The sequence below is a fragment of the Ruditapes philippinarum genome, unplaced genomic scaffold (assembly GCF_026571515.1).
Source record: "Ruditapes philippinarum isolate M1 unplaced genomic scaffold, ASM2657151v2 ctg32_1_1_1_1, whole genome shotgun sequence".
NCBI classification, from domain to species: Eukaryota; Metazoa; Mollusca; class Bivalvia; order Venerida; family Veneridae; genus Ruditapes; species Ruditapes philippinarum.
This window is the reverse complement of record NW_026860502.1, coordinates 424,955-437,019: the sequence shown is the minus strand read 5'-3', so window position 1 is coordinate 437,019 and position 12,065 is coordinate 424,955. Positions and strand designations below refer to the sequence as shown.

The following is a 12,065-nucleotide window of genomic DNA, read 5'->3' as shown; positions in this document are numbered from 1 at the left end:
ATGTCTAATCACTCTGCCTATAGCCTGATTCAACAAACATAGCTTTACCTGGTATCACAGAGAATAATAGCACCAAAGTCTTCCTTATGTCTAATCACTCTGCCTATAGCCTGATTCACAGCCCTGGAAGCTTGTTGTTTGTACCATTCTTTCCCTGACAAACTCTGAAATCATGCAGAAATAACCGTTTTACATGGAAGGCAAATTCAATAACCCTCTTTAATAATGAAAAACTCACATTCTTACTAGATGTTTCCCCTGCAAATATTTTGACAAGATATAAATTCATTAAACAAACAGTGAAAAACCCTTACAAACAAAGAATATAAAATTTCAAAAGCGGGCAATAATTATGTGTGTAAAATTATTCCACACTATTTGAAATTTAACAATAAAAGGTTTTCAACAATTTTAGAAAAATATGAAGGACTAATGCACCAGTCATTTGTTATATTTACTTCCTTCATAAGAAAACTGTGGGCAAATTAACCAGGTTTTAACCTTTAGACAAAGCTTGACTTTAAGCCGGAATATGGATAGATTTAATCTCACATTCTAAATGGGGAAACTAGCAACATTTTACTATTGCATTGTTTTTGCACAGTGAGTACTTTTTGAAGGATTTCCTGATGGCCATGTTAAAAGTCACTGCTCTTCTCTAGGATGTGGAAGCATGGATAGATTATAAATGAGAGATCATGAGCATGCAGATTATAAATATTTGCTACACAGCATAAATTAAGATAGACCAAACCTTATTTAATAGAAAAAAAAACTAATTCTGAAAATTCATCCAGTGGTTTCATATTATTTTAAGCAATTTTCATCAATATTTATAGTAAGGACAGAAGTTATACTCACCTGAAATCCTTGTTTTCCTTTCATCTCATCAAGGTACTGCATTTTTAGGACAACTTTAGGGTCAAGGTAAGGTGGGTAAGGGAGACCTGTTATAACTACAGCCCTTCCATTTATATCAGAGAAATCCAGGCCCTCACTAACCTAAACAAGGAAATAAAACTAATATTTGACATGCAAGCTATCTCTTTGTCTCTAAGTGTTTGGAACCTTAGCACACACACAAAACATACAAAGTATCATTCCTTTTTTTTGTTGCTATAAATGCAATTCTTCTTTGATCTTGTTTGTTTGATAGATTTTATTTATTTTATGTGTTATGATTTCTGAATCAGCCATAAGAGACAGATTACCATTAGACTCAGTGTTCAAGATTAGCTGTAACATGTAGAGTAGTGAATCATTTTTGTTTTTGAAATTTCATTTTTTTTTACAATCAATAGGCACTTAGGTGTTAAATAGGCAACATATGAAAACATATATATACCTTTCCTCTACAGACAGCTATAAAAATAGCTCCATTCAGAGACGGGTCATTGATCTTACTGTAAAAGTCATTCATCAACTGAAAAATAATCAACAAAGTTTTACATTATTTCAAATACCATGACAGAACCATAATATCAAAAGACAATGAGAAAGTCTGTTTAAAAAAACAGTTGCAAGAAGAGTTCATAATCAAAACAAGTTCTGCATTGAATTAAATTCTTTGAACAATTTTTAAAGTTGACTACCAAAGGAACATTCCTGTGAAGTTTGGATGAAATTGGCTTAGTGGTTTATGAGAAGATGTCGTTTAAAGTAAAAGTTTACAGACGGACGCCGAACGGATGCCAGATGAAAAGCGATAACAAAAGCTCACCATGTCACTTTGTGACAGGTGAGCTAAAACTAAACTTACATCATTTAGAACACCTTTGGACCTTGACTCTACAAAAATCTGTTTGTACTGTTCAATCCTTGTCCATATGTTTGTTTCCTAATAAAATAATAAATATAAATAACTTTCATTCAGCACAAAGACTTTTTATACAAAATAACTTTTAATTTCAACCTAGAATTATCAAATCATAAACCATCAAATAAGCTTTTATGTTTTGTGAAAAGATTAGGATAGAATGTGCACAGTAACTTAATCCTTTGTATAATGTATGTTTTAAACATATAGTCCCATGCACACTGAAGATTCTGTTTATTAAATTATTATGACAACAGCTTTAACTATGACTCAGCTAAGACTAAGCCTTTTTACTATTCCAAAAAAGGGGTATAACTCTGTATAAATGTAACTCAAAGTAATGGGACCTGTGTTTTTGCATGCAAAAACTGAGCAGAAGTGTGATGATGATGATGACACCCACCTGGTCAGTATCCTTCAAATATTCAAACCAAAAATAGTAAACTTTTACATTCCTTTACTCTGCTAAACTTGTGTGATGACAATTAGATAAACTTGAATTTAGAACAATTCATTGTGACTAAAAGTGATCATAACATAAAAATTAATCTAAATGCCCAACTGAACAGTACATTGAGAATATGGTCAGTCTGAATTAAGAGCTTTATAGTATAAGTGTCATATGAGGAACATGGTTGTGGCCCATGTAGGGCTTGAACCCACAGTCCCCAGGTTGACAGTAAGTTCTGGTGATATAATAAGTCAATATAGCTGCTACCACATCATGGGTAACCAAATATTTGAAATAACTGACAAAAACAGAACAACTTATATTAATTTGGTCAGATCCTTTGTGTAAATGTTATCACCTTCCAATGTTCAAGACATTTCTCCATAACAGGATAGGAGGGATAAAATATCAGGAGTCCATTGGGAGTGACCCGTGCAAGGTTTACTGAAACAAGAAATATAGTTATTTATTAGTATCATATAGATATCAATAGTTAAAGAGTTATTTGTTTATATACAATGTAGTTAACTGGAAGCTGGACAAGTCCATTTAAGAAATTCAGCAGGCAAAGGTATATTAATAAAAGTATGCTAATGTTGACTGAATTAAAATATATTGTACACACCTATACAGTTTCCCAGAGAAGACTGGTAAGAAGGATTGAATCTGTAAAATGAAAAGAAAAAGACAATGACTTATGTTCTCCTGTTAAAGTTAGAATAGATTTCACTCAACATAAAATCTATGTATTTCAGAGTAAGTAACCACTGATACCTTGTAAAATATTTGCCTTGTACTATTTATCCCCCTTAAATAGCTTGATAAGCAATAAACATCTTAAATTCCACATATAATCCATCTTTACTTTGATATGTTTGCTCACCTGTACAACTTTTAAGATTACGTGTATTCATAATTATACAGCAGATTAATCCCAAAATATAACAGAAAAAAGGTAGAAAAAGCATATAATTTACCTAGTTTCGAAGTTTGAGTTCAATACTGTACCATCTGGACCTTTCCTCATAGTACCCACCCATACTTGATGTTTCTGTATGACATGTGGATTCTCTAACTGTACTGGAAATGGTCTGAAAAATTGCCAAAATGAGGTATAATGCACAAGTGATTATTTGTATTTTCTTTATCAAATAATGCAAATTACGTGTGTAAAATACACTTTTAACTTATTCATTCCATATGTTAAAAAAATCATAGAATACATAAAAAAGTTATTTTTAATTGCAGACACATATTCATTTATGAAATAAGTCACTGATATTGCAAGCGACACATCAAACCCCACCAGACAAAGACAGATTGACAGAGGGCAAATAGTGTACTCTTGAACGTTAAACACTAGAAAAGCACAAATAAGCATTTCATTGTAAATAGGACAAACAACTAATTTTCTGCACTACCAACTGCTTAGTACCATGATATGCTGAGCTAGTTCCTAGTCACTGAGATTATGCTAGTTCCTAGCCACTGAGATTATGCTAGTTCCTAGCCACTGATATTATGCTAGTTCCTAGCCACTGAGATTATTCTAGTTCCTAGCCACTGAGATTATGCTAGTTCCTAGCCACTGAGATTATTCTAGTTCCTAGCCACTGAGATTATGCTAGTTCCTAGCCACTGAGATTATGCTAGTTCCTAGCCACTGAGATTATTCTAGTTCCTAGCCACTGAGATTATTCTAGTTCCTAGCCACTGAGATTATTCTAGTTCCTAGCCACTGAGATTATGCTAGTTCCTAGCCACTGATATTATGCTAGTTCCTAGCCACTGAGATTATTCTAGTTCCTAGCCACTGATATTATGGTAGTTCCTAGCCACTGATATTATGCTAGTTCCTAGCCACTGAGATTATTCTAGTTCCTAGCCACTGAGATTATTCTAGTTCCTAACTAAGATTATGCACAATATCAAACATGTCAAAAACAAAATGATATGGTATGTGACTCCATTTTTACTGTTAGACTTTAACAAATAAGATCATAATACAAATAGAACATTGACATTCAACATTTGATTTTATATTCATTTGTAATTTATAATATCCATTCACTCTAAAGTATATTTCTCCCCGTCTTATTTACATTTTTCTTTATTTTGTCTGAAGGGAGGTCACTTTTCTTCCTTTTCCTTGTCTAGCTTGAACCCTGAATTTAATTTTTACAGATGTCAGTGAGAAATAATAACAACACATAATTTCTATCAGTATGTTGTATTTGTGATGATTAAAACAAGCATATATCACACCATGATAACAGTTTATATTACTTATTTCAATGATTTCCACTGAACTAGCTATTACATATATCATCCATATTAGGATTTCAATGTATCACTACAAAATTTTCCAAAATTGACAGCCCTGTCACCTCAAATATGATGCGATTTAGCAGTGACTCTGAAAATGGTAGTATGTTACCTATGTTACTTACACCTGCATTTCTGCAGTAAATGATGAGAGCGGAGATAGGGTACCACTAGTCAGTACAATACATTTAATACCATGTGCCTTCAGGTCATTCATACTGTGTCCCGGACTAAAACACCAGTAACTTAATGTCTTCCCTGTAAAAATATATAAAGTTAGGTCGATTCTGAAAACTTATATTTTACCTAAATAAACAAATATGTAACTTTCCATGTTTTTAGCAGACACTTAATTTTACAGCCAATTCTTATATTTTAAATGCATAATAAAAGGCACACATGTAAAATAAATAAATATATATAATTATATTATTGAGTGTCTGATTTTGTTTTGTTTGGTTTTAAGTCACACCTACCCTTAAACGTTCTTTCCAGTTTTACAGGTAGGAGGAATACCTCATGTGTCCCTCTGTTCACTTTATAGAAGTACAAAAGACACTATGTAAAGTAGCTGGATAGCTTCCTCACATAAAAGAATCCTAAGTCTCAAATGTGACTCAAACCCACAGAGGTGAGGGGTAAGTGGTTTGAAGTCAATGACATTAAATTTTGTGATTTTACAACAAAAGAAAAATGCATATCTATTTCCTAACTAAAATTGCCACAAATGTTAAATGATCACCTGCCATCACCAACAATTTACCTGATTTCTCTGCAGCAGAGGAGTTTGTCCATAAATCCATTTGCTTCTTTTTCTTTCCAATGTCTTCTCTTTGTAAATGAACCTTAAGCAGACATAAATGTTTATTTTTTTAAAGCATATCAAGTTTGCAACATTTCTCAGTCAAGAATACATACATCTTTTGATTTTGATTTGTTTCCATTTTTTTTTTAATTTGTAGAATTTGAAGAATTTACTTAAAGAATTCAGATTTGTAAGTACATTATCCTTATAAATTACTAAGTATAAATAAGTAATAATGTAAAATGTAAATGACCCCTACCTATCAAACATTAACAAACTGGTCTTACTTTTCTTTACTATATTTCATATCTATGTAATAGAAAGAGCACCGAAACACGAGGCTATCTGATTTGTACGAGGGGGCGTAGCCCCCGAGTATAAATCAGATTGCCGAGTGTTTTGGTGTTCTTTCTCTTTTGTATCATAGTCAAACATAAAACACGTTCCCTGTTGGGAAAAAGTAACCAATGATCGAGCATCTGAATATGATATTTCTGCTGCTTTCCCTTTCTCTGCCTTCACAATATGTAAACCCCAGCAAAAATGAGCCAATCAATGGGCATGATATGGAGTGCGGGTAACTGATACCTGCACTCCAGTTACCGCACTGTGCATGTATATGTATACGATTTAACTCTGACACTTTTTCAACAGAAAGGTCCCCAAACTATGATACAATGATCTAACGATAAACCTTTAATCTGATGGAACCAGATGTAATTAAAGTTTGCCACCAGTATAGAGCCAGGCCAGTCTGTATATCCATGTAGTCGGACCAGACTCTATACAATTGGTTAAATTCCTGTATTTTGATATAAAAATCCCTAATACGTAGAATAAACTGTTCTAAATTCAAAGCTGGGCAAATCCATTTCACAATTTCATAATTTATCACTTAATCTGCTGGAACCAAAAAAGATTAGCTCCTTTAAAGTTTGGTTGAAATCCCACCAATATAAAGCCTGACCAGACTCCAATACTGTTTGTAGCTCAGTTTTGTATTTCAATATCAAAATTCCTTATTTCTCAAATGAACTGTTCCAATGAAATAAATACAGCAGGATAATGGTAAGTGCAAACTTCAAATATGGACAACTAAAACTAGGATGCTTGTAGTTTAATATACTGTGCAGTAATTCACCAACCTTGTACGACCTAGCTGTTTTCTCCTGATGTTCTATTAATGAACTGCCTGGTGCCAAATCTTGACTAAAGATAATCTGTAGAAAATACAATGCCCCAATTATATTAGAATAATTAGGAAACAGATTTTAGTTATGACATCATAATGATGTCATATAAAACTACAAAATTGAAGTTGCATTATTACATAAACACAAGGCCACAGGTGATTTATTGCAGGGCATCTGAAAGATAAACCATGCAATATCATATGATAATGAAAAAAACATTGATATTTATTTCATATTAGATCTAATATGCTCAAAGAAGTATTGAAAATTATTTCATTTGAAAAGTAATTAAAGGGTATATGACAGCATTTGGTTTGGCATATCTGGAGTCATATGACATCAACACTCCTATCCCATCTTCAAGCACATATCATATACTTACAAACAGAAACTCAAAGGCTTAAACTTTGTTTAACAAGGACAGAGTAAGGGAAACAACCATGTTAGGTTATACTACTACATCACTGTTGTTAAGTGTGAGATACATGATCCGATATGAATTATCTTTATATGGCAGATAAAAAATTGTTCTTGAACAAAATATTATTATCATCAATATGCTCATACATAATAACTTAATACTCTAAAAACATTCCTTTTCAAAGTAATATTTTAAAAGAATACCCGTACATGATACATTTCTATTGCTTTTATAAATATTTGAAATTCTTCTGGACAATATGCCAATAGTCGACCAATGCACTTCAAACTTCTAATGTGATTACAAAATGAGCTTATAAATTAGCATAAAGACTTGAGAGATTTAAAATTTCTTACAAAAGAATACAATCAGATTACCTTGAGTATGTCTGTAATTTTTGAGAGACCAGCTCCCTTTGACAACCCAGTTCCAGCTCCTGAAGCTGTAAAACAACATGTTACTGATAACACAATTATCAAATGACATACCCTTATTACCAATACTTTTACCCAAACAACTCTGTCTGATGTAAAATTATTGTGAATGAGGGGTAACTAATTTGTTACCAGGGACCTTAACCACTTGCCGGTTTCGGCTAACCTCGTACGGACAGACAGATGTTCTCCCCGAGTTGACAACATGGGTTTTTCTTTGATCCATTGATCTAAAAAAAACCTTAAGCAACATACAAAACATGTAATTTCACCCCGAGTCTGTACAGAATGGACAAGGATATTCATCCCAAAATGTCATTTGAGTCTGTACGGATGGACAGACAGACATTTGGCTGAAATGGAATAAGGGGTCATTTCTTTTGTTTAATATAGAGCCAATGGCGCCTTTCTCTATGAACTGTTTTGTTTTGTTCTGTTTACAGTCAGATGGCCCCCTTTCCCTATAAAGTAATGCAGACAGATGATTCAATTATTATATGCCCAAGGGCATAAAAATTCTGACATGCTGGTAAAGAAATTCCATTTATCTTTTATCAAAAAATAATTAACAACAGCTCCTTCACAAATGTGAGAAAGTTTTCTTGCAAAAGCTTTTTATTATACCTTTCCAGACATAAAAAAAGTCTGAGCAAGAACTTTTTTCACCAAAAATATGTTACTTCCTAGCAAGACCATTTTCTCAGATATTTTTTTTTATGCCAAAACTATTTTTTATGATGTAAGAGATATGTAAATTATGATGCACTGAGACATCACATCAATCACTTATACATAAATTGATATTAACTCTTGGCAGCCATTTATTATTTCACATTAAGTCTATATCCAGGCCACTTATACAATTTTTTCAGGGCAACTGTACATTATCAGGGCACCAAAAACATCTCACTTTCCCAGTTTTGGTCAGAAAATGACTGTAACATAAATACTCCAGGGTGATAATTAAAGATGTACCAAAATGATAATTATAATAATCTGTGTACATTAACAATGACTGACCCTGTCTCACAGACAGTATATAATTCAGACATATAACAGTAGGTTGGTAATCTTGTGCAACAAACTAATTATTAAAGCTGATATATTATATGTATATATATTGAATAAGAAAAGTTCACGCAAAGGTTTCAGAATGAATGATTCTTGAGGATAATAGTTTTTACCAACTAGAACTCCGCGAGTCGGATGTGTCGCCTTGTGAACAATATAGTTTAGGAGAAATGGCCAGGACAAAAAAGAAATTTGAAAATCAACAAAGAGCAATAACTCAAAAAATAAGAAATGCAGAGCAGCAGTTTCTGTGCACTGCACTTCTTCTTAATGAGATCTATCATCCTATTCAGTTTCAAGTCTAAAGCTTTTATAATTTATGAGAAATGGCCTAGACAAAAATAAAGTATGAAAATTAACAAAGGGCAATAACTCAAAAAAATAAGAAACGCAGAGTACCAGTTCTTGTGCACTGCACTTCTTCTTAATGAGATCTATCATCCTATGAAGTTTCATGTCTATAGCTTTTATACTTTAGGAGAAATGGCCTGGACAAAAATAAAGTATGAAAATTAACAAAGGGCAATAACTCAAAAAATAAGAAATGTAGAGTACCAGTTCTTGTGCACTGCACTTCTTCTTAATGAGATCTATCATCCTATGAAGTTTCAAGTCCATAGCTTTTATACTTTAGGAGAAATGGCACGGACAAAAATAAAGTATGAAAATTAACAAATGGCAATAACTCAAACAAGAGCTGTCACAGGAGACAGCCAAGCTCGACTAACAAAATACTGGACGCAGTAAGGAGGACAAAACTATGAAAGAAAAACCAATTATGTATAATTATGTATTAAGTTATAGTAAAAAAATATCATTTGTTAACATAAATTCCAAGATCAAGGGGAATAATTCTAGAAAAAGTCATGCTAGAGTTATGAACCTTTCACACAACATGTGTGTAATGATAAGAAATATATATTTGAAGTTTGAAGTAGATACCTTAAAAAGTAAAGAAGTTATAATATTTCTTAAAGAAAATCCTAAGTTCAAAGAAAGATAAATCTGTAAATATTGCTTCAAGAGTTACGAACATTGTCACATAAAGTGTAATTGATGATAAGGAATAAGTATTTGAAGTTTGAGGTAGATACCTTTAAAACTAAAAAAGTTATAGTAAAAAATAACATTTTTCTAGTAAAAAAATCTAAGTTTATGGGGAGATAATTCTTGCAATATTAGTGCTAGAGTTATAATCCTTGCCACAAAAGATGTGGATGATGATAAGTTACATATATTTGAAGTATGAAGTTGATCCCTTTAGAAATAAATAAGTAACAGTAAAAAATAGTATTTTTTAAGGAAAATTCTAAGTTCAAGGGGAGATAAATCTGAAAATATTGGTGCTAGTGTTATGAACCTTGTCACATAAGATGGGGATGATGATAAGTTACATATATTTGAAGTATGAGGTTGATCTCTTAAGAAATAAAGAAGTAACAGTAAAAAATAGTATTTTTTGAGGAAAATTCTAAGTTCAAGGGGAGATAAATCTGAAAATATTGGTGCTAGTGTTATGAACCTTGTCACATAAGATGGGGATGATGATAAGTTACATATATTTGAAGTATGAGGTTGATCTCTTAAGAAATAAAGAAGTAACAGTAAAAAATAGTATTTTTTGAGGAAAATTCTAAGTTCAAGGGGAGATAAATCTGAAAATATTTGTGCTAAAGTTATGAACCTTGTCACATAAGATGGGGATGATGATAAGGTACATATATTTGAAGTATGAGGTTGATCCCTTAAGAAATAAAGAAGTAACAGTAAAAAATAGTATTTTTTAAGGAAAATTCTAAGTTCAAGGGGAGATAAATCTGAAAATATTGGTGCTAGAGTAGAGTTATGAACCTTGTCACATAAGATGTGGTTGATGATAAGGAACATATATTTGAAGTTTGAAGTTGATACTTTAAGAAATGACAAAGTTATAGTGAAAAATATTTTACTGCACCAAAACTTTAATCTGAAATCTGGACGCGGACGTGGACGCCGACGCCGGGGCGAGTAGGACAGCTCTCCATATACTTCGTATAGTCGAGCTAAAAATAAGAAATGCAGAGTACCTTCTTGTGCACTGCACTTCGGATCATTATAAGAAGCATGCATACCAAGTTTGAAGTCAATCCAACACATAATGACAAGCTTAAGGGGACGCCGACAACGACGCCGCCGACAAAAGTAGTCCCTATATGTCGCCTTTTTCAAGGCGACACAAAAAAGACCAATACATTGTTGCATGTTTTTAAAAGCTGGCTTAAGGGTGTCATGGCACAATGGTTAAGGTATGTCACACCCAGGATTCCTGGTTTGAACGCCCTACTCTGGTCATAACCTTGTTCCCTCACATGAATCTAGTACTGGTCACTTACAGAAAGCAGACCCAACAACAATTACAATAAGTTGTAAGAACTTGTTTCACCACTGAGCATCAATAAATATGTTTTAACTAAATAGATTGAATTTCATTTTAATTGTATTAATGCTATCAGAAATACTGATATGTCTATGCCTACAATATGAAGCCATTATAATCTACAGTTCAGTGAAGCAGAACCTAAAACTATATTTTACTGTTTAACCATTTTCATATTTGATATAACATGCATCTAAATTCTAATAAAGGGCAAGTTCAATACATTTACTTAGCATTGAAAACAATAAACACATAAGGCTTAAGAAGTCTTAATTACAACTTTCAATTTCATAATATAAATACATTCTGTTTCCTTCACTCACCATCTGCTGTAACATAGCTGACAATCTTGTCCAGGGTGTCCACTATTATATTCTTGTTCCCATAGACAATGTTTGCCTTTGCTAACAATTCATACATGAACCTGAAAGTTGACAAAATGGATATCATATAAACAAAGCAATCTCTAGCAAAATATCATAACATACAACTCTCTTGTGTTTCCCCTGAAAGTTTTGGGAACAGGACTATTATCTTTAGATTATTACTTAATTAACTTCTGTCTCAAAATTTTGAATTTAAATGCATAATGATGATCAAGATTAGTTCAAAATGCAAAAAATTGTCCATAAAGCTCACACAATTTTTCAATAAGCTGCCTTTAACTCGATTTTTTCACTTGAGAATTCTAGACCACATTTTTTTTTCATTTTGCAATTTATCAGATATTTAACCAAATAAACCCATTTTGACAGTCAATTCAAATGAAATCAAATTAAGGAGATCTAAAATTTATAGCATTAATACAACCAAGTTTCAAAAGACTAAAGTATGAAGTTAAAAATAAATTCAATTCTATAAAATTAACTAGTTCTGGATCACATTTTTGGAAACAGAAGAGTGAGTTTCCCTGCCAGTTACTTACATGCCAGGTTTGGTTATCCCTTTACTGTTATAGGGGACATCTATTTTATCAATCTCTTCTTCAAGGTCTACAAGTGTAGCTTTAAGCCTTAACAAATCATCCACTGTAAAATCAGGTACTGAAACAAAGCAACAGGTGATTAACAGAACATTCAGTATGAAACCTAACATCTCATATAGTGATTTACAAGGACACAATCTCATCTCAG

The 12,065-nt window shown here is 32.4% G+C and overlaps 1 protein-coding gene across 1 annotated transcript in view; it reads right to left on the bottom strand.

Annotated features, from left to right (window-relative positions):
• The window catches only part of LOC132760370 (regulator of telomere elongation helicase 1-like), a 78,163-nt gene that overhangs the window by 14,318 nt on the left and 51,780 nt on the right, over positions 1-12,065 (bottom strand). Inside the window, exons 12-24 of the mRNA XM_060752355.1 lie at positions 11,858-11,975; positions 11,256-11,356; positions 7,389-7,453; positions 6,543-6,617; positions 5,356-5,437; positions 4,718-4,850; positions 3,245-3,358; positions 2,893-2,933; positions 2,626-2,711; positions 1,760-1,837; positions 1,346-1,423; positions 862-1,002; positions 49-164 (exon numbers count right to left, since the gene is read on the bottom strand). Of these exons, the coding sequence (XP_060608338.1) occupies positions 49-164; positions 862-1,002; positions 1,346-1,423; positions 1,760-1,837; positions 2,626-2,711; positions 2,893-2,933; positions 3,245-3,358; positions 4,718-4,850; positions 5,356-5,437; positions 6,543-6,617; positions 7,389-7,453; positions 11,256-11,356; positions 11,858-11,975 (1,228 nt within the window). The remainder of the gene's footprint in view (positions 1-48; positions 165-861; positions 1,003-1,345; positions 1,424-1,759; positions 1,838-2,625; positions 2,712-2,892; positions 2,934-3,244; positions 3,359-4,717; positions 4,851-5,355; positions 5,438-6,542; positions 6,618-7,388; positions 7,454-11,255; positions 11,357-11,857; positions 11,976-12,065) is intronic.